The sequence below is a fragment of the Drosophila innubila genome (assembly GCF_004354385.1).
Source record: "Drosophila innubila isolate TH190305 chromosome 3R unlocalized genomic scaffold, UK_Dinn_1.0 2_E_3R, whole genome shotgun sequence".
NCBI classification, from domain to species: domain Eukaryota; kingdom Metazoa; phylum Arthropoda; class Insecta; order Diptera; family Drosophilidae; genus Drosophila; species Drosophila innubila.
In genome coordinates, this window is record NW_022995380.1 from 29701726 (window position 1) to 29722532 (window position 20807).

At 30.8% G+C, this 20807-nt stretch overlaps 2 protein-coding genes across 3 annotated transcripts in view; one reads left to right on the forward strand and one right to left on the reverse strand.

The window, feature by feature from the left end:
• LOC117792564 overlaps positions 1-8582 on the forward strand; it is a 34965-nt gene extending 26383 nt beyond the window's left edge. Inside the window, 3 exon segments of the mRNA XM_034632756.1 lie at positions 817-1111; positions 3938-4005; positions 7802-8582. Of these exon segments, the coding sequence (XP_034488647.1) occupies positions 817-1111; positions 3938-4005; positions 7802-8542 (1104 nt within the window). The 3' untranslated portion in view covers positions 8543-8582.
• Positions 8583-11461: 2879 nt separating this feature from the next.
• On the reverse strand, positions 11462-19787 carry LOC117792566 (sodium-independent sulfate anion transporter). Of its 2 annotated transcripts, none has more exons than XM_034632759.1 (6): positions 19608-19787; positions 15268-15938; positions 14193-14529; positions 13397-13659; positions 13155-13340; positions 11462-12161 (listed from the first exon to the last, which is right to left on the reverse strand). In XM_034632759.1, exons 1-6 carry the CDS (start codon positions 19636-19638, stop codon positions 11838-11840), a joined length of 1812 nt encoding a protein of 603 aa, XP_034488650.1. In that variant the 5' UTR covers positions 19639-19787; the 3' UTR covers positions 11462-11837. The 2 variants fall into 2 exon arrangements, with proteins under 2 accessions (XP_034488650.1, XP_034488649.1); XM_034632758.1 differs by lacking the exon at positions 19608-19787 and adding an exon at positions 17180-17327.
• Between the last annotated feature and the right edge of the window lie 1020 nt (positions 19788-20807).

Genomic DNA, 20807 nt, shown 5'->3' on the forward strand with positions numbered 1-20807 from the left:
AAGGAAATATTGAAAATTTATAATTTTCAACCTCAAGCTTTCACTTTGATCCGATTCCTTATATCGTAATTAGTATAAAACAACACTTTAAATTTGATTTTGAGAGCTTTCATTTTCATGTAAAAAATCATGTTAAATCAAACAAAAATTTTGTCCTGTAAAGTTACTAAGTCCACAGTCTGACCAACTTCATATTGACATAACTTTGACAAAACTCAACCGATTTTTATACGGAATGTCATTTTGGTCACGATTTGGGCTCTAAATTCATTCTGCACTTAAATTTAATTAGTTTTGTAAAAAAAATTATTTTCCTCCAAATCTTGGGTTTTGATGCTAAGGGTCCCCCCTTTGGAATTTTGAAATTTGAAAATTTAAAATCTCAAGTTATCACTTTTAATCAACTCCTTATATCGTAATTAGTATAAAATAACACTTTAAATTTAATTCTGAGAGGTTTCATTTTCTTGTCAAAAATCATGTGAAATCAGACAAAAATTTTGGGTTGTAAAGTTACTAGGTCAAAGGTTTGATCAACTTCAAACTTTTATAACTTTGTCAAAACTGAACCGATTTTCAAGCGGAATGTCATCTTGTTCATGGTTTGGTTTCTTAATTCATTCTGCATTAAAATTTAATTAATATCGATTTAAAAATATTTCTCGTCCAGATCGAGGCGTCGATTTTAATGCCTAGATTCTTTACAATTTTGAAAATCTAAAATCTATCTACCAAAATATTGAAGGGTTTGCAGTCTTAAATAGGATCTCTCGATTAAACGGAACATAAAGTTTATCTTTAACTTTGACATTTCAGCAGGTGGAGTTATGTTTCAAGACGGGTGAAATCATACTCGTTTATGGTGATATGGATGAAGATGGTTTCTACATGGGCGAACTGGATGGTGTCAGAGGCCTGGTGCCGTCAAACTTCCTTGCCGATGCGCCCGATCAGTACAACAACAATCAAATGGGACCCGGCGGCGTTGCCGGACGTGGCAGCCTCAGTCAGCGGGGCAGGGGTCAGGGACCTGGGGCAAGGGGACCACCGCCGCCGCCTCGAGACAACATGATGCCCGGCGTGGCTGGTCAACGTGGTCAACAAGGCAAAAGTAAGTAGGCTTTTGTAAAGATCAATCCTGGTCCGTTAATTCTTAATGCATTTTCATTTACGTTTTCAATTAATTTCCTTTTGATTTCAATACAATTTTTACCAAATGTGATACTAAAAAAAAACTTATTCGAAAAGTAATTACAGGCTTACAATATTTATCATTTTCAATATTCTTTTCAATTTCGATTCAAAAGAAAAACTCAGAGAAAGAAAACGAAACAAATCTCAACAATCTACAATCTACATTTTTGGTACACACTCTATATAAGATAATCATATATATATATATATGTATGCAGATATTTCAGACAACACAAGACAAACAAGCAGGATGTTATAATCGAGCTTACGAGTAGCTAAACTAACTACTTCAAGATTCTATTCTGTTGGTTTTTTTTATTTTGAATCCTTAAACGATTGGGATCAGCGAATATATAACACTTTAAAACCAAATACGATCACTCTTCTAAAAACCAAACAAAAAACCAATTTCGTGACGACACAGAAAATCTTTCACTCTTTTCTCTTTCTGTCTAACTCTTTCGCAAAATTTCAAATACTCTTAAAACAAAAAAAAAAAAACAAAAAAAATAACTGTTACAGATGATCTAATAATAAAACAATTACAATTTCCTTTTTGAACGCCGCCAATTTACAATATACATATATTTTTGTTACGATTCCGCAGAACTTTTGTAAAATGTTTTAACATTTCATTTGAATATTTTTCAATACTATTTTTTTGTAATATATTTCATATTTTCAGCACAAGTCAATTAAATATTTTTATAATCCTCTTATACTTACTTGTTTTGGGTTCAAATCGAATTATGTAATCCTCAAAACTAATACAATATAATATAGATACATAGTTGTTGTTCTTGTTGTTGTACACACAGTCTTTTTGAAATGCTTTTCCTATTGTTTTTTTTTTAAATTATATTTTATTTTTTTATTCACAAATTCACGTTGATTTTAAATTTAATGGAACGAAGAGAAGAAAATGTTTTGCGAATGTGATGCAATAATTTCCATCTTATAGCACTTTCATCCATTTATTTATACATTTTAATTAAATATCTTCTTTATTGTCTATACACTACTTTTGTCTCTTGTCTTGCGTGATTTTCTATAGCCTTGCAAACTTCTAGATGGTCTCTTGCATGTTAATTAATCCAACTAAACTCTATTGTATTATAATTGAACGACTTTTTGTTTTAATTTTAATTTTATTTTATTTCTTTAACAATTAATTTGCATAAACAAAAGAAAAGACTAGTTTTCTGCACCTGATTGTCGAATGAATTGTAATTCCTTAGTTGCTCACCAACCAATCTAAATCTAGAGTTCAATTAATTACAATCTACAGATCTTCGAACTTACTTAAATTAAATTTAACTGAGATAACAGCTCAACTTGTTTAATTTCTGATTACTTATATAATTTAATTTCGATTGAGACAAGTTGTAAATACAAAAAGAAATTTTAAAAGTGATCCGATAAATTACCATTATTCTATACAAAGAAAGTGAACTCGTATGAATTGACTCCTTGAAAACTTAACAATTCTTCAAGTATTCTAAACCCGTCCCCCCTTCTCCCCTCGGTTGCTGTTTCCTAAGTGTATGATCTATTTTAACGCTGCTTTTTCAGAAAATACTTTGTGTTTTATATTAAATTCCTTCAATTTTGATTACGATTACATGTTATCCAAGTACTTTCCGGCTGGTTTTGAATGTTGCTCTTGTTTGTTTGCCAATTATAGACCTTTGGAATATTTTGTCATATATTTCCGATTTTATGTTCTTTAGAGATATAACAACAAAAACAACAACACCGCAGGGGCTTTAAGCACAAATAAGAAAACGAATTCGAAATGCGAGTAAAAATCTCTTTGTAATCTATGTAAATTATCTTATTGTAAAATATATATGAAATATGAAAGTATTAAAGTTCTTAACGATCCACTTACTTAATTATTGTCGTATTCTCCCTTATAAATACATAATAATACTTACTTATCTTAAGTGCCGCACACTGAGCAAAAATATGTGGGCCTTAAGTGCAAATCTATTATCTATCCTATGTATATTTATTTAATCCATTGAATCTAAGATGCTGCTCTCTCTGAGCAGATCTACTCGTATATAGGGAAGCGCAACGAAGGTAATATTTATGCAACTTATATACAACATGACAATCTAACATTAACTTTTAACAAAACTATAAATAAATATCTAACTATAAATATGTACAATATATTTAAATGCTAAATGCGAAATACGATTTTGACTCTTGCTAAAAATTTCTAGCGATTTTTTCCAATATTCTCTCGTTTTTCAATTCAATTTCAAATCCAATTCAATTTCAATGCCCCGTAAAAAATTAGTTGAAAATGTGATTTATTTAAATTGGTTTTTCTATTATTTTATTGAACTTGTTGATTTTGATTTTTGAAAATTGATTTTATATATTTTTGAAACTGCGGTGATAAAAACAAACACAACGAGTATTGAAATATTCAGGACCCACGCGATAAGTCTATATAAAAAACAGGCAGCAGCTGTAACTCAAAACTGTCAAATTCAAATTGAAATTTTCTATTTAATCTTTGAGACTATATATATACATATATATATATACATTTAGTAAGTTTAGTTTTGCGTTTCGAATTTGATTTGTTTATCGGTTCTCTTGGGTTCGACTTCTTTTCATTTTTTTTTTATTTCACATTTTACTTACTACTACAACTTCTTTCAAATAATTTTTTGTAATGGTCTGCTGTGGTAAATGTGAAGTCTTTATGTTATATTCGTTGCTATAGATGCTCGCCCTGCTTCCCCTACACTGTTAGACAACACGGGCCACCCTGCCCCCGATCACCAAACGCAGGTAAATACTCTTTCTCTTTTGTTTTCTTTTTTGTTTCAAATAAATACTTTAAAAAAGCTAAAAAAATAAAAAAAAAACGAAATACAACAGATTCTTCTTTATTTGAAAATAAATGCTAAAAAAAAACTACTCAAAGTAAAAATTAAGAAAGCGCAAAAAAATATATATATATAACTACACCTCATACGCTACAGATAAAAGCTACAAATACTATTATTATTAATACTTACTACAGCTAAAAACTAACTTGCTCTCTCTGTCACTCATTTGGTTTCGGTTCTCTATTTCTCAGACAAAAAAAAAAAAAAATTAACAAAATAAACAATCGATTGCGATATACGAATTCATTCATACCAATATCAAATACATATCACAATAGAGCCCAATGTCGATAATCGTATATTGCAATGTTGATAAGTTTGTCACAGTTTACACAGATCAATCCATCTGATATATAAATCATGGATAGCTTTCTATCCTTGGTTCATTATTGTATAAAATTCAATTCATCACTGTCTATGTCCATTGTCTCTTCCTTCTTCCTTCTTCCTTTATTCTAAATATCTTGCTTTGTCTATATACATACATACATATTCGTATACTCTCTACTACACTCTCCACTCTCTCTATATATATAGAAAACTTGCTAAGCCTGTATGTTTGTGCGTTCTCTAGAAATCCATCTAAACGCTTACAGTACAGTACATGAATATATCTTGCTTATTGAATCAAACATTAAAAGCATTACGTATACGTAATATTTCTTAGATATGTATAGCTAGCAACCTCAAGTCAAGTTAACCAATTTAACGATCAGCTACAATAACTGTACATTTCTGTATAGACAATCAATCAATAAAACAGTCAATTTATCAATCATAGTCCGTGTATATATCTTAAAACTTATGTTCGTCCTACATCAAATAATTAATCCGCACCTGCATATATATAGTTAGTGTAAAATAATAATAATAATATTAATCAATGTGTGTATAGTCTTATCTACAGATATAATATCAGATAAACAGACATCGAATACAGCTCCAATTCCTACAGCACAAATCATTCACATTTACATTAAAATTATTTAATTTTATTCAAATTCAAATTTGATTTCATTGGTTTATTATATAATTACAGTTTTTTAATTAATTTTATGTATTTTGCTTTGCTAAATACGCAATTTCCTTGGCTTTTCACAAGTCTTCAATTACGAATATATTTAGGATTATACTCAGATCGATCTCACGTTTTCTTTTCAATTTTACGTTGAAGCTTTTTAATTTGATTGTTTGTACTTTAAGTTGGCTAAAGAGTGTGTAAATACATAAATACTCGTACTTAATACTACTAACATTTTGATGAATTCAAACAACAGAATCCAATATACGATATTCGATAATGATAACGATACCGATAACGATATATACACTACATATTGCCGATAAAATTGTGATTACCCTGTACTCGTATACGTACTCGTACTATATTCTAAATATCTAATCAATTATTGTTTCCTTATTGCGTATAAGCTACTAATTAATTAATATTAATTATATATCAATTGCTACTATTACTATATGGAATATTGGATGTATAATGTGTATAAATTTATATGTGATTCACTGTATGTGTAAACTATTTGATTATTATCATTTCGATTCCATTGTTTTCATTTCTTCTGTATGCCTTCATTTATACCTCTTGCTTTTCCCTACCATTTTCTTTATTTTATACTTAATTTCTTTCAATAAATATCACTAAATTCTTTCACCGATTTGCTTTAGACTGATTTTCTTACTTTTAACCCAAAACAAAGGACGAAAACTCGTATCTCTTGGGGAGAAGTTGAAGAAGAAGATGAAGAACTTGAACTGCATTTACACTTACATTAACATACACAAAATAGATTGAATAACTAGTGTATATACTAACTCTATTTAGTTATCTTCCCAAACAAAAATGACAACGGAAACTTATATAATGATAGCATCAATTTTTTCACACATTTTTCTTTGTTTTCACTTTTTTTTTTCTTAGATTTGAAATTGACATTTTGTTTTTTCAGATTAATTGCAAGTGTATGCGAGTTGAGTTTTGAGCGTAGTATTCTAGGAGTTCTTTTTCAGTTGAATAACAGCAAAAAAATCGTTGCTAGTTCTACATAATAAAAAATTCACAACTCTCAATCGATTGATCAATCACAAACAAAAGTCACGTATTGTAACTGTCATTCGTTTTGATTGAAATCCAAGAGGAAATGACCAAATCTCTCAAAAGGAATATGCTCCGTATGAAAGTGCAAATGAATGTGAGTGTGAGTGTGAAAATTTAGAATTTCAGAGGAAAGAAAAAAAAGAAATTTATCTAATCCAACAAACACTTTTTGTGATTTTTTTGTTTTTTAATTAGTTAATTCACAAAAGTGTCTGAGCAGTAACAACTTAAATTAACACTTTTGAATAAGGTCCAAAAAACTTTAATTTCATGAAATTTAGTATATTTATTTCGGAAAACTCTCACAGAAAAAAATGTCGAAAACATATTTAAAAAAGTTGACTTGCTTGAAATTGATAGTGACATTATTTGAAAGACAGCTCAAAAGTAATCAGCAATATTTGCGAACTATATCTAAAAAAAATAATTCTATGAGTGAGTATTCGAATATTCGAATGCGTGTGAGTGTAAGTAAGTGCGAAAGCGAGTGTGATTGTAATAAAGAGAGTTCCTGGCTTCGAGTATTTGACACTTTCCTTCTCACACACTTACATTAGGTTTTCAATTCGTTTCTGCATATACTCTCTCTATACTCTTGTATATGCAATGCGAGTACTCGTAGTTGATTGTAGTTGCAATTACTAATTAACCAGTTAATAACAGTTAAAACAATTACTAATCCCGTCATTTAACTAACTCACTTACAAACTTACAACTTGTAGGCGCGCTACCACCAAGTAAAACTCTATATATATTTAAAATTTATGCCCAAATCATGCCCTATATAATATTCATCAATGAATTCACTCGCCGCGAGAGTGAGTGAGAGAGGTGGCAATGAATATGAATACAGTATAGTGTGCTTAATTGCAAGTCCTACTCTAACACATATATAAATGGGTGCAATTATTGCCAATCTGTATTTATTGCATATTATAAAAAATAATCAAATCTATTGCATATGGTATCTTAATTAAAAATTATATAATTTTTCACTAGTAATTTAAAAACAACAGGTAATTTTGTTTTAAAAAAGTTTTTTGTACATATTTATCTTTAAAAAAATTGTAGTTTATTTAAAAGTACAAAAATATACCATAATCAATCAAATTTATTTTTGTAGTTTCAAAAAAATAAAGATAAAAAAATGACCAATGAAATTAATAAATTTGGCAAAAGAGTATAAATTTTATTTTTCAAAATCAAGCGAAAATAAAATTATAAAAATTTAATATTATAAAATGTGTGCAATTTACTTTATCCTTTTTTTCTGGGAAAAGATAGTTTTTTAAAGTTCAGTTAATGATCCGATTTGTGAAATTTAAATAATCCAAAAAGTTTTGCAGCCTTGAAATAATGTTTTTTGAATAATAACGTCATGTTGAGGCAATTAACTTGGATGTGTAATTGAGTATGGACGCAATTAAGTGAATTATGCTGTATTAGGCGTACATCCCATAAAATACAATTATTTAAATGATTAGTTGCCATTTATTTGAGAATGCGTATAGTTTAAATCGAAGCAAGCGACTAATTCAATATGTTTTCGTATATATGTTCGATAAACGACAACTTGCAGATGATCGGCCGCGTTGGTAATGTTGGCCTGCAACAGCAGCAACTACAACAGCAACAGCAGCAACAACCGTATGGTCAGCAACAGCAGACGCAACAACAACAGCAACAACAGCAACAACATCAACAACATCAGCAGCAAATGGGCATGGGACAAACTGGAATGATGGGTATGCCACAACAGCAGATGGGTCAGCAGATGGGTCAACAGATGGGTCAACCGATGGGTCAACCAATGGGTCAACAAATGGGTCAACAGGTGCCTGTAACGACGCAGGCGCCAACGGGCGGACTTTTCTCAGGTGCAACTAGCCTGCTATCTGGTGCTACTTCGGCTGCCACCGGTGGTCTATTTGGTTCAAAGCAAGCGCCCAAAACGGATCCAATGCAACCACCGATGGGTGTGCAGCCAACGCAGCAACAACAACAGCAACAGCAACAACAACAACAGCAACAACAGATGCAAATGGGTATGCAACCTGGTATGCAACCAGGTATGCAACCTGGTATGCAACCTGGTATGCAACCAGGTATGCAACCAGGTATGCAACCTGGTATGCAACAGCAACAACAAGTGCCACCGCAACAACAGCAACAACAACAACAACAACAGCCACCGCCACAAGGTCCGGGCGCCGGTCTGCTGGGCGGTCTTAAGGGCATCGCAGCAGCGGCGCCCGGCGGCGATGTCCTATCGAAAGGCAAAGATCTATTTGGCAAATTTGGTTTTGGCTTTGGCAAATAACCCCGGTCATTCCATAGGATCCTGTTATATTATTTGTAGATTAGACCTATTTATACATACTATATAATTATGATTATTGCTATGATTACTAAGCTACACATACATATAATATATATATATATATATATACACAATTATACAAAGATCAAGATGAATAAGAAAAACCAAACATGCATTCATTCATTGATTCATATTCGTGTTGTGTGTGAATGATTTGTTGTACTGCAAACTAAATGAACTAATTATACAAATATTTTTTATTAATACAATTGATAGAAATATTGAAACAACAACAACAACAACAACAAATGCAACAACAGCCACAATAACATCGTTCGATAAACACACACACATAAATTGTTGTAAAATTGATAAAATAAAAATATATATTAAATTTCCAGTTTAAGTAAATTGATAGCAAAAACAAAAAATATATATATATTAAAAAAATTTATGATGATGGACAAAAACTAACTAAATGAAACATACACACACAACAACAACAACAAACATACATACACATACAAATATATAGATATATGGAATGACGGAGCGATAGCGAAAGAGAGCGAATGAGAGAGAGAGGGGGAAAAATGCATACATATATTATATACATAAATACATTATATTTACAATTATTTGTTAACGCACATTGTTAAATTTGCTACTGTTGCTGACCAGTTTATAAATAAATAATTAAAAAACCAAAATACGAGTAATAAACATAAACAACTATAAGTGAAATCCAAAAAACCATACATATATTATATATATTTAAAATATATTAAAACAAAAATAAATAATAAAAAAAAAAACAATACACATTTAAATTAAATTTATAAATCAAATCCCAAAAGTGAACGGACGGAAAGTTGAGCAATATAAAAACGCGTTGGACAAACAAAAACTAAGTAAAAAAAAACTAAAACTAAACTTAAAAAAAAATACGTATACATTAGATATGATACATACATATACTATACACAGATACTACATACATACAAATTACAAATTCGCATGCTTGTCAGATTGTCAGACGGACATTGATTGATTCAGTGATTAAATGACAGACGGCCAGATACCACGTACATTCTGAGCAACAACTATAGCATACATATGACATAAATAAATACTACACTCTTTATATGCAAGTCATGAGACATGTTTATTTCGACTACAAATCAAACCTTCCAATTAATTAATACTTGCTATTTTCTTTTGAAATGATCTCTTGCTTTCATCTGTATAAAAAAAAAAAAACAAAATAAACAATTAAAGATAGAAAGATGTTTCCTAATGTTTAATAATTGCTTTAGCAACACACATAAAAAAAGAAGTAAAAAAAGATACAAAAAAATTGCGTGCATACAAACAAAAAATACATCGCGTACCTCTTGCTTTACGATAACAGAAAGTATAAACTACAAAAAAAAAAAACAAAAAAACAAAAGTAAAACCAAAACAAATACATATACATACATATATTTAACAAAACTATTAAACTATTGATGAAATTATTAAATGAAATGAGAGGAAATGTTTGTAAAGGAAAGAATTGCGTATTATAGACAGAGATTGAGGAATGTTTGGGGGGAATTAACTGTGAGGAAGTAATTACTTTAATCAAATGGCATTTCAACATTTACACACACACACAGATACGACCACTACTGCAATAGTTAAAATAAATAATACACAAACTAAAACTGAAATAAATCCAAATCAATTGTAAATTGTAAACTGGCAAATAAGCAAATAGCTGCAGATACATATAGATACATAGATACTCCCACACACATACATGTATATCAGCAGAAATAGTTGAACAACCAAATAGAAGAAGAAGAAGATGATGAAGAAGAAGATTATTTCCAAAATCAATATTATAAATGAAACAATCGTTAACTTTTCCCACGTAAATAATATTTTTTACCTTACAATCAATCAATCATTGTGCTCGTATTTATGATTTACACACAGATCAACTCAACTGAGAGAATATACACAACAGCAGCTGGAGAAGATTCTCATCTTCGGTTAAAGCCGAAGTCTGTATACCCTAACTATGTTTGCAGTAGCGATCCAATAAAGAATTCAATTTGTAGGCCTGTACATATAAGTGGCATCCGAGTTAGGGTAATCTGAGTAAGGGTATACACGGGTCTATCTCTACAGAAAACACACCTAAACACGTACTCTCTGATAGAGCAGAGTACACACACACACACACACACACACACACACAATTTATTTCTAAAGAAAAACAAAAACAAAATGAAATCTGTTAAACACAAATCTAGATAAAACAAAAGAAAAGGAAAAGAAAAACAACTCTTCGCAATACGGAATGATAAAAAACAACTAAATTGTTATACGGTATTATTATACTTTTTCTATAACTTATAATTTCCTTATTGAATAACAAAACAAAAACAAACAAAAGAAAAACAAAAAGAATGCAAAAAAAATAATAATTAAATAACAATTTAAAAAGAGCGATGAATGAACTCATTATTGACCTGAAAGGGGGAAACACACGGAAAGTTTTTATAATATTTCAGAGCTTAAAAACATCAGACGTGAAAAAAGTTATCTGTATTGATTGGGAATATCTCAGATAACTATTTTATTCTGATACAGGCTAAAAGAGTTAATAAAAGTTATATATAATTTTATTTTAAGGTGATTAAAGTGAGTTTTTTTATGTGTATAAAATTTAATTTTTATCTTTTTTGAAAAAAAGTCAACAAATAATTTAAAAGTATGATTTAATTATTATAATCATTACTGTTGCTGATATATATTAATTACCTTAAGCAAGCATTAACAATTTTTATTCAGTGATAAGCAAGTTTTTTTTACACCAGAATTTCGCTTTCCACTGAAACTAAATGTCAAATGAAAATGCACTTTATCAACTATATCTTATATGTTATCTTTATTGCCGATTTACGGATAAACTGATAGCGCAGCACAGTTGACGTTCGAAAAGGAACTACGATTACGTAGGCGTATACTTAATATTTAAAGCGAATGCAATTAAATAATAGAACGCAATTAAACTGAAGGTATTTACAGAGCAACTGCCGTGATAAACACCGGAGGTAAACATATAATGTACTAAAATATCTAAATGATCGTTATATAAACACAATGTTTGGGATTAACACGCGCACGCGAGCAAGATTTTAACTCTGATGGCAGAGTAATTAAATCACAAGACGTCACGACTCGACATGGACTAGTTACAGCTACTATAACTAGTTTAACAACAATAGATGATTGATAGATGCATTTACTGCTTGGCATCTAGAGGAAGTTCAACTTGATCCTCGTTGCAGTAGCGAATGTTGCTGGCAACTGGCAACAGCTGTTGCTGCTTCAGACTCATATGCTGCAGGATCAGCAGGACATCATCTTGGGCCAATTCCTTGGCCACAGCCATCAACATTTCCACAAATGTCGCATCGAACTGCATGAAGCGTCCGCAATGCACAACAACTGGAAAATCACAGCGATAAAGCAGACAAGCTGATCGAATCTCCGCCCGGAGAGTGTCTACGCCCGTGTAGAAGACGTCCGACTGTGGCACCACATGCACATAGTATTTGGAGTCTTGCTGCAAAGAAAGAAACACAGAATTATTGACGTATTAGTAAATAAAACAATAAAGTAAAGTTGTCTCTGGCACACGCAAAACTGAAGTCCCTAACAGCTCATTACAGATTTATAAAACAGCTGGTTAAACAGGTTTCCAGAAATTTTAAAAATTTATATCAAAAATATTTTGAGATAAATTTTTTTTAAACTTTAACAAAATTTAAGATTTAATATATAGATTGGCATATTTTAAAAAGTGCATTAAAAAAAAAATTATTTTTGTTTTTTTTTTAAATTTAAAAAAATTTTATTTATTTAATAAATTTGTATATTGAAAAATTTTGTACCAAATATTTCATGCAGAAAAAAAATATTTACACATTGTTTATTTATTTTAATATCAGTTAAGGCCAATCTATAGATCTCAATAAATATATATTTTGAGCTTATTCAACAAATATAAAATATTTAAAAAATTAAAACAATATTTTTAGCTTCTCCTATCTCTATTCAATCAATCACACAAATATATTTCAACTCAGTAGAAGCTTAAACCTAAAGTTACATTATTTTTATTATATTTTACAGATAATGCAAGAGCAAAATAGTAAAAGCAAGTAAATTATCTAAAAAATGAACGTATATAACAAAGAACACATTATAATTAAAATAATTTTGATTAATTAAGGGTCGTCAGGTTCACAATATCTACTGAATAATTGACGCTATACTCAACGAAAGTTTCAATGGAACACTAGAGAAAAAAATTTAATTAAAAAAATTACACTACAATTACATGCTCAATAAGCATTGCTCATAATAATAAATATATGTGCCGACTGGGATTTTTTTTGCTAATGATTGTAAAAGAAATTGCGTTTAATTCAGTGACTCAACTGAAAATCTTTTTATATGAAACTCTACTAGAAGTACAATAGAACAACGAGGTGCTAATCATTAAAATATGCTCTTCAAAGAAATAATATATAATAAATTATAAGAGGATACGCACCTGTTTGAGAGTCACCTCGATCTTGGGATTTCCTAGACGCAGTAGAATACAAATCATGCTGACCACAATGCCAAAGAGCAAACCCTTCTCAACGCTATAGACCAGACAGATGATAAAACTGCCAATCCAGCTGAAGAAGTCCTTTTTATTTGATTGCCACAACTCCTTGATGGGTGTCAAATCGATCTATGAAAAAACATTCAATTAGCTTTTTGCTGGATAAAATTTTAAGTAAAGTTTACCATAAAAAGCACCGCTGCCATGAGCACAGCAGCCAGCGAAGCTTTAGGAATATATTGGAAGTACGGTGTCAGTATAGAGAGGGCCGAGAGCACAATGAGGCCCGTATAGATGCCGGCCATGGGAGTCCGGACACCTGAAGCCTGACTGACGGCGGAGCGTGTGAAGGCGCCACAAGTGGGCATGGCACTGAAGAAGGAGCCGGCGATATTGCAGAGACCGAGAGTAAGCATCTCCTGGGAGGCGTCTAGTCTGCCATCCTTAACTACGAGTAGGAGAAGAAAACAAAAAGTTAGCTCAATATTTAAGAACTCAACCGAATTTCGCATATTTTTATAAAAAGAAAAGAAAACTTAGATAAATAAACTATGAATAAAGCTGGGAGATTCGCTTAAGAAAATTATTCAAAGCACAAAAATAAGGAAAATCTTTACTTTGCAAACAAATAAGCTCTTTTCATTTTTACGACTCGACTGTTTTTTTAATTCTAAGACCACTTATTTGATATTTCTAATTTTTTCTTCACAATTTATAATTCAATTAATAATTAATTTAGTTTACTAATTCATTTGCTTATTATATACTTTTAATTTCGTATTTTTTTTTTACCAACATTCTTTTCATCTGATTTTTAATACAATCATTTTATTCCTTAAATTTTAATTTTCCAACTATGTTCTTGCTAATATTGATTTTCTTGCTAATATTGTTATTTTAAATTAAAAATTGTCCAATTTTTGTACCCAACTATGTTACTCGCAGTATTTGTACAGTGCATTAAATATTAAGCATACGCACCGAAGGCCTTGGCAATGGCCACATTGGCCAGCACAGCGACAATTGGCACCAAAAATACACCGCTGCCAAGTTCACCCAGAATATCAGTGAAGACATAAGTTCTGTTCTGATGCTCAAAAGCAAAGGGCGGCAATTTGATGGTGGGCATGGCCGAGGAGACCTTCGCGGAGAGAGCAAAGGGCACAGCTTCGAGGGCACTCTTCTCAGCCCACAAATAAATCATAAGACCACTGAAGAAAACGACGAGGGCATTACGTGAGATGCTGATGTACCAGAGCAGCTTCTTCAGGCGTTGGGTGAACGGTGTGTCCTGCTTGAACTTGACCTGGGAGAGCAGCTGTGGAGGGGGCGAAACAGAGAAAATTAGTAACAAAAAAAAAAAATAAATAAAATTAAAAGAGATAGAATTGGGAAATTAAAAAAAGGAAATAGATTGACAAAAAAAAATTTATGAAAAAAGGGAATCTTAAATTTATGATTCAAAAAATTTAATTTGTGTGAGAAGTGGGAAAAACATTTAAAAGGAACTTAGTTATAAAATATGAGAAATAAAAAAATTTGAGACAAAAAAAAAATACATAAAATAAATGTTCCTTCAATCTATAGAAGTTGAAAACTTTCTGAGATTTCACTCTTTTCTGTCAGATAATAGAATTTTTCTCTTAAAAATTGAAAGGGTCATATTCTTGATTTAATTGAATTAATTTTTGTCAGTGTAGTTTTTTTCCAATCTATGCAGTCTCAATATGGTTTTTAAAACTTTCTAATTTTGCTTTCAATTTCTTCTAACTTATTGAAGTTTTCTTGAATTAAGTTCCCAATCTATGTACTCTCAATATTGTGTTTTTAAAACTTTTTAATTTTGCTTTCAATTTCTTCTTACTTATTTAAGTTTTCGTGAATTTAATTTCCAATCTATGTACTGTCAATATTGTGTTTTTAAAACTTTCTAATTTTGCTTTCAATTTCTTCTTACTTATTTAAGTTTTCTTGAATTTAATTTAATTTTTTTGTCTTAGTCTTTTTTATAATTTCTTATAAATAATAATAAATTGCAAATAGTGAGTTGACTTACCCTCAAGGAGAGTAAGAGAATAATGCAGGAGATGCCCATGGTGGCGTCCGTAAAGCGAATGTTGCTAAAGAAATCTCCAATTGAAGGCACATTCTTCAGTCGTATGCCGAGCAGATTCTTGATCTGTACAACGAACACAATTACCGCTGTGCCGGAGGTGAATGCCTTGGTCACAGGAGCTGGTATAAAGCTGACAATGAATCCCAGCTGACAGATGCCCATCATCAGCTCGACAAGACCCGCTAGAAAGGCGAGCACGATGACAACCTGTACAGGTTTATCCGCACAGAACTGCAGTGTCATGATAGCCATGAGACTTGTCGGTCCTATCGATACCTGTGGAATTGTGCCAAAGAACACGTAGATGATCGAGCCAATGAATGCCGAGTACAGTCCGTACTCGGAGGAAAGTCCCGCCAACGAAGCATAGGCGATACTTTGTGGTATAATTGTCAATCCCAAGGTAATGCCCGCAATGAGATCCGCCATGGCTTGGGATCGATCGTAAGTGCCGATCCAGCTGAGAATATAAATGCGACGCAGCAGCCAATGAGCCTCCTTGGGCGGACTGTACTTGCTCTGCATGTCCGTGTCCATGTTGATGTTGTGCGTCGGATAATAAGTTTCCTCTCCATTTTTCGCAGTGTACTTTTCCTTCTCCCCACAACTCGCTGCAAATAAAGAAATCAGTGATTATAAAATATATAATATATATATATTTTATTATTGTTAGCTTTCAACTTTTAAGGCACTAACAAATATAATTTTAAGCACCAGAAACGAAACCATGACCGAAATAGATACTTTTCAAAAACCAAGACCGATGTCTCCATAAATTATTTGTAATTTTCTCTATGTTTATTTATCACTTTGATTTATATTAAAAAAATTTGGACTTGTACAGTGGCTAAGTCAAAGTTTAGACCAACCTCAAACACTCATAACTTTCCCAAAACTGAACTGATTTTCAAGTGGAATGTCATTTTAATCTTGGTTTGGCTTCTAAATTCGTTGTGCATTCAAATTTAATTTATTTTGTAAAAAAAATTATTTTCTTCTAATTCTTGGGTTTTGATGCTAAGGGTCCCCCCTTTGAAATTTTGAAATTTGATAATTTAAAATCTCAAGTTATCACTTTTAATCAACTCCTTATATTGTATTTAGTATAAAACAACACTTTAAATTTAATTCTGAGAGGTTTCATTTTCTTGTCAAAAATCATGTGAAATCGGACAAAAATTTTGACTTGTAAAGTTGCTAAGTCAAAGTTTGACCAACTTCAAACTTTTATAACTTTGTCAAAAATTGACCGATTTTCAAACGGAATGTCATCTTATTCATGGTTTGGCCTCTAAATTTATTCTGCATTCAAATTTAATTAATTTTGTAAAAAAAATTATTTTCTTCTAAGTCTTGGGTTTTGATGCTAAGGGTCCCCCCTTTGGAATTTCGAAATTTGATAATTTAAAATCTCAAGTTATCACTTTTAATCAACTCCTTATATTGTATTTAGTATAAAACAACACTTTAAATTTAATTCTGAGAGGTTTCATTTTCTTGTCAAAAATCATGTAAAATCGGACAAAAATTTTGACTTGTAAAGTTGCTAAGTCAAAGGTTTGACTAACTTCAAACCTTTATAACTTTGTCAAAAATTGACCGATTTTCAAAACGGAATATCATTTTGTCCATAGTTTGGCTTTTTTATTCATTCTGCATTTAAATTTAATTTATTTCGTTAAAAGAAAATTTTGCTCTTCTGATCTTGGTTTCATTTCTTATCTTATTTTAATTGAAATCACATTTTTCCACTTTTTATTAATATCCGTTGATATATTTTCCGACTGCTTATAGTAAGCCTGGCGTTAAAATAAGTAAATAAGTAGATATTTAAATTAATAAAGTATCCTACGATCGTAAATGGCGTTTATTGTGGATTCGGCGTGACTTCCGGCATTGGCCGTGCGCCTGCTCTGCCTTTTGGCCAGGCCCAGCGTCTGTTTCCACGGCCAACGCATTTCGTACTGATTCTCACTTTTGCCAATTGTTAAGCTGTAAACGCTTTTGGCTTAGTTTGTTTGTGCTTATGTTTTGTTTTTGTTTTTTTGTTATTTGCTATTTCAAGGGGGGTTTTTAAATAAATGTTTTCACAAACGAGTTGGTTATATTGTGTATTCGACCTGACCGGAGCCGAGGCCCGAATCGATGCCCAAAACACATTTCATACTGTGTGAAACCGCAATTAAGCAAAATGTCTACAGTCATGTCTGAAACAAGTGACGTATGTGTGATCAAAAAAGCCGAGCTTCTTTTCTCTTTGAGGGCTGCCATTTAATACCCTGTGCCCATTAATAAAGGGGTATACTGGTTTTATTGGGTGTTAAACAGTGTACATATCTGACTATAGAAATTACATATATACATGACCAGTAAGAACATTCGATTCCAAATATGATATTTGTCGATGTTTTTGAATAAGTTAAATTAATTAAAAATTTAATGATTGTATAATATTATTAAATTTAATAGCAATTTACGTAATAATAGGTGAATACTAGTATCCTTTAAACCAGCTATATATTTCACCAATCACTCAGAGCTATGTTGTAATTTTGTATATTAAAACTAAATAAATTTCAGTTTAATTTCATTATCATTTTTATTTATATTTAAAATAATAGATTAAATTAATTTTTTCAAATAAATGTAAAAGGAATATACATTATTTTCCAAAAATAATAAAGTAGGTATTTCGTAGTCGTCACAACCGTTTAGATTGCTTTATTTTTTACATGTGAGAGTTACGCTCTCAATCGGTAAAGTCGACATGGAAATATACTACGGATAGATCTATTCAACTCACACACACTAGAAAACCTGTTTCTAATACCTTCCCAGATAAACTACGAGTATTTCTCTGATATTGTTACCGACATGCATATGAATTGTTTAAACATATTCGTTTATTCTTTACAGCAACAGTTTGTTGTCGTATCTAACTTTTAAGTGTTGACTTTTAAATTAACAGCTTGTTTTCTTGAGTGTACGTCTCTTAGAGTTTCCTATAAATAGGATGTCAGTTGAGTCATTGAATTTATAGCAAATTCTATGGTAATTTTAAGCGGAAAAAATTCCACTCTTCACTTATATATAAGTATGTATGTATGTGACTGGAGTATGTGTTAATCTATTATACACATATGAGTATGTATTTATTTGCAGTGTATTTTACATTAATTTTCTCGTCTAGATTTTGATTGAAACCTTCAATGAATACAGCCTCAATTATTCAATAGATATTACCGACGACCCTTAATTCACCTTAATTATGTCAATTATTCTGCTGTTCTTTGTTTTTTACGATAATTTTTTTTTTTAGATAATTTACACGTTTTTGTTTTTTATGTAAAGTTTTTCATTGCTCAAAATATTATTAATTTATATGTACGCTTCCGCATTGACTGAGCTTGAAAAGAGATTAATGAATGAATGAATAGACAAAAATTATTTATAATTTTATAATTGAACTTGATTGTTTTAAAATTAAAAAAATAAATATGTTAACTTTTGCTTTATCTTGACTATATAATAAAAATCCACATCGTTGAATTTTATTTTAAAAATCTTGAATGATTTCAATTTTGTTTGGTAATTAAACTAAATTAGAAAATATGACTCAATATAACAATTTTTTAACTAAATTAGAAAATATGACTCAATACTAAAATTTTTGTAATTTACAGGATATTACAAATCTGCTAGGATATTAAATCTTCAACTTGCCAAAGATAACTCTGTTTCTTGATTTTCTTTTTATTAAACCACAAATTATTTAGCAACTTTCGAAGCTTTTCGCTATTTATATGAGAAGTGCGTAACTCGCACCTTGATGAGTAATAATTCAAATGCTCAGACTAAAATTAAGTTAATAATACTCGTGGTACCATAGTGCTGGTCGGGATGTCAACTATGATATATGAATTAGTGGATAGTCACTGACCCCTGACAAATACATGTCGTCATTTATGTATAGACCTTGTCAGTTGATTTAGATATTCCCTCAATTGGAATGGATGGAATTACACTTTATTGTTGAACTTGTCGCAAACTAATCAGGCTCAATTATTATCATAAAGGTACACTTTATATAAGTTGAGGAAAACTCGGAAAAAAATCGATTTTTTTTTAAAGGAAATTAAATTTAGACACAAGCACAATTATAGAGATATGAATCAGAGTTTTATATAGATAATCATAAATATTTAAGTATATTTAAGCACTAATAAAAAGAAATAGGAATTCACTTCTAATCAGAGTACTTTAAAAATAAAAACACGTACCGTCGAAGGATAAATTTTTAGTTATTGTCATTTTTGATTTTTTTTTAAGTGTATATATATCCGTTGGGGTATCCGAAATGAGGTGCTTTATAAGGATGTTAAGACCAAGTACAAGTACAAGTGCATCGCTTCACAATCTAATGAAAACTGCCGAATGAGTGAATTTTTGGAATGATAAATATGTGTGGTCGGGCAGATCTGTCGGATCTGATAAACAAGAAAAATGAAAAGAGTCAAGAAAACGTTGACATTTTTTTTCTGTTGTCATTTTTTGCCCGATAGGAACAACAATGAGACACTTAACGCCCATTCGGCAGGCAGATGGGCAAACAAGACTCGGAAATATATAGATCAGGGCAGTTGAAAGCTGAGGGGAGCTACTTAAGTATATGTATGGGGATGGGCGTGTCCGACTAGCCAATGGTGCAATACAAAAATATCTATGCAAATATAGTACATGGAAACTACTCACTTTGATAACGAGCAATAACTGTTGTGATAATACATATAGTACATTCCAAATGTGATATCAAACTCCTTTGCGATCTGAGGATTTTCAGGTATTTTTCCATCCGCTCAAGTGGAATTCCGAATAAAAATCTAATCGAATATACAACTGATTATTTGAGTAACAATTTAGTATGTGTACATAAGTAATATAAGTACACTTATGAATTTAGCTATGCACATCAAATGTGATAATCAAATGGTGACATCTTGTGACTGCTTCTAGTTTTAGGGTCACACTCATCAAACTCATGGTAATTGTTTTGACAAAGAAACTAAATCCCAGACATATTTGCTTATTATATTTAAAATTAGTTAAGCTCAATAGATCTCATTACTTACTTTTTTGTATTTTATAAAATCCATTAAAAATTAATTAAATTCATAATAAAAAAATGAATTTCATTATTTAATTTTTTGTATTAAAAAATAAACACTAAGCAACTACAATATAATTAACAAAATCTAAATAACAACTAACAAATTAAATATATATTACAATTACAATTACTTGACGCACTGTAAGTCGCATATCAGCTTCCGGATAAGTGTTAATTATCTAACAAGTCAATATTTACAGCAGAGATGCTAAGACCTACAATCTTATGAACTGTGTAATGAAGCTGTAAGCTGATAATATTTCAATGTCTTGTTACTCTGCAACTTTATCACTGAAAGCGAAAATCTTCAATG

What these genes read in the sequence shown, in the direction of transcription:
- LOC117792566 (XM_034632758.1), bottom strand. Translation starts at nt 17,285, where the DNA reads ATGCGTTGGCCGTGGAAACAGACGCTGGGCCTGGCCAAAAGGCAGAGC. An exon ending in AATAAACGCCATTTACGATC is followed by an intron (nt 15,939 to 17,179) that starts GTAGGATACTTT and finishes CTTTATTTGCAG; the next exon opens with CGAGTTGTGGGGAGAAGGAA. An exon ending in TGGCAGCGGTGCTTTTTATG is followed by an intron (nt 13,341 to 13,396) that starts GTAAACTTTACT and finishes GTTTTTTCATAG; the next exon opens with ATCGATTTGACACCCATCAA.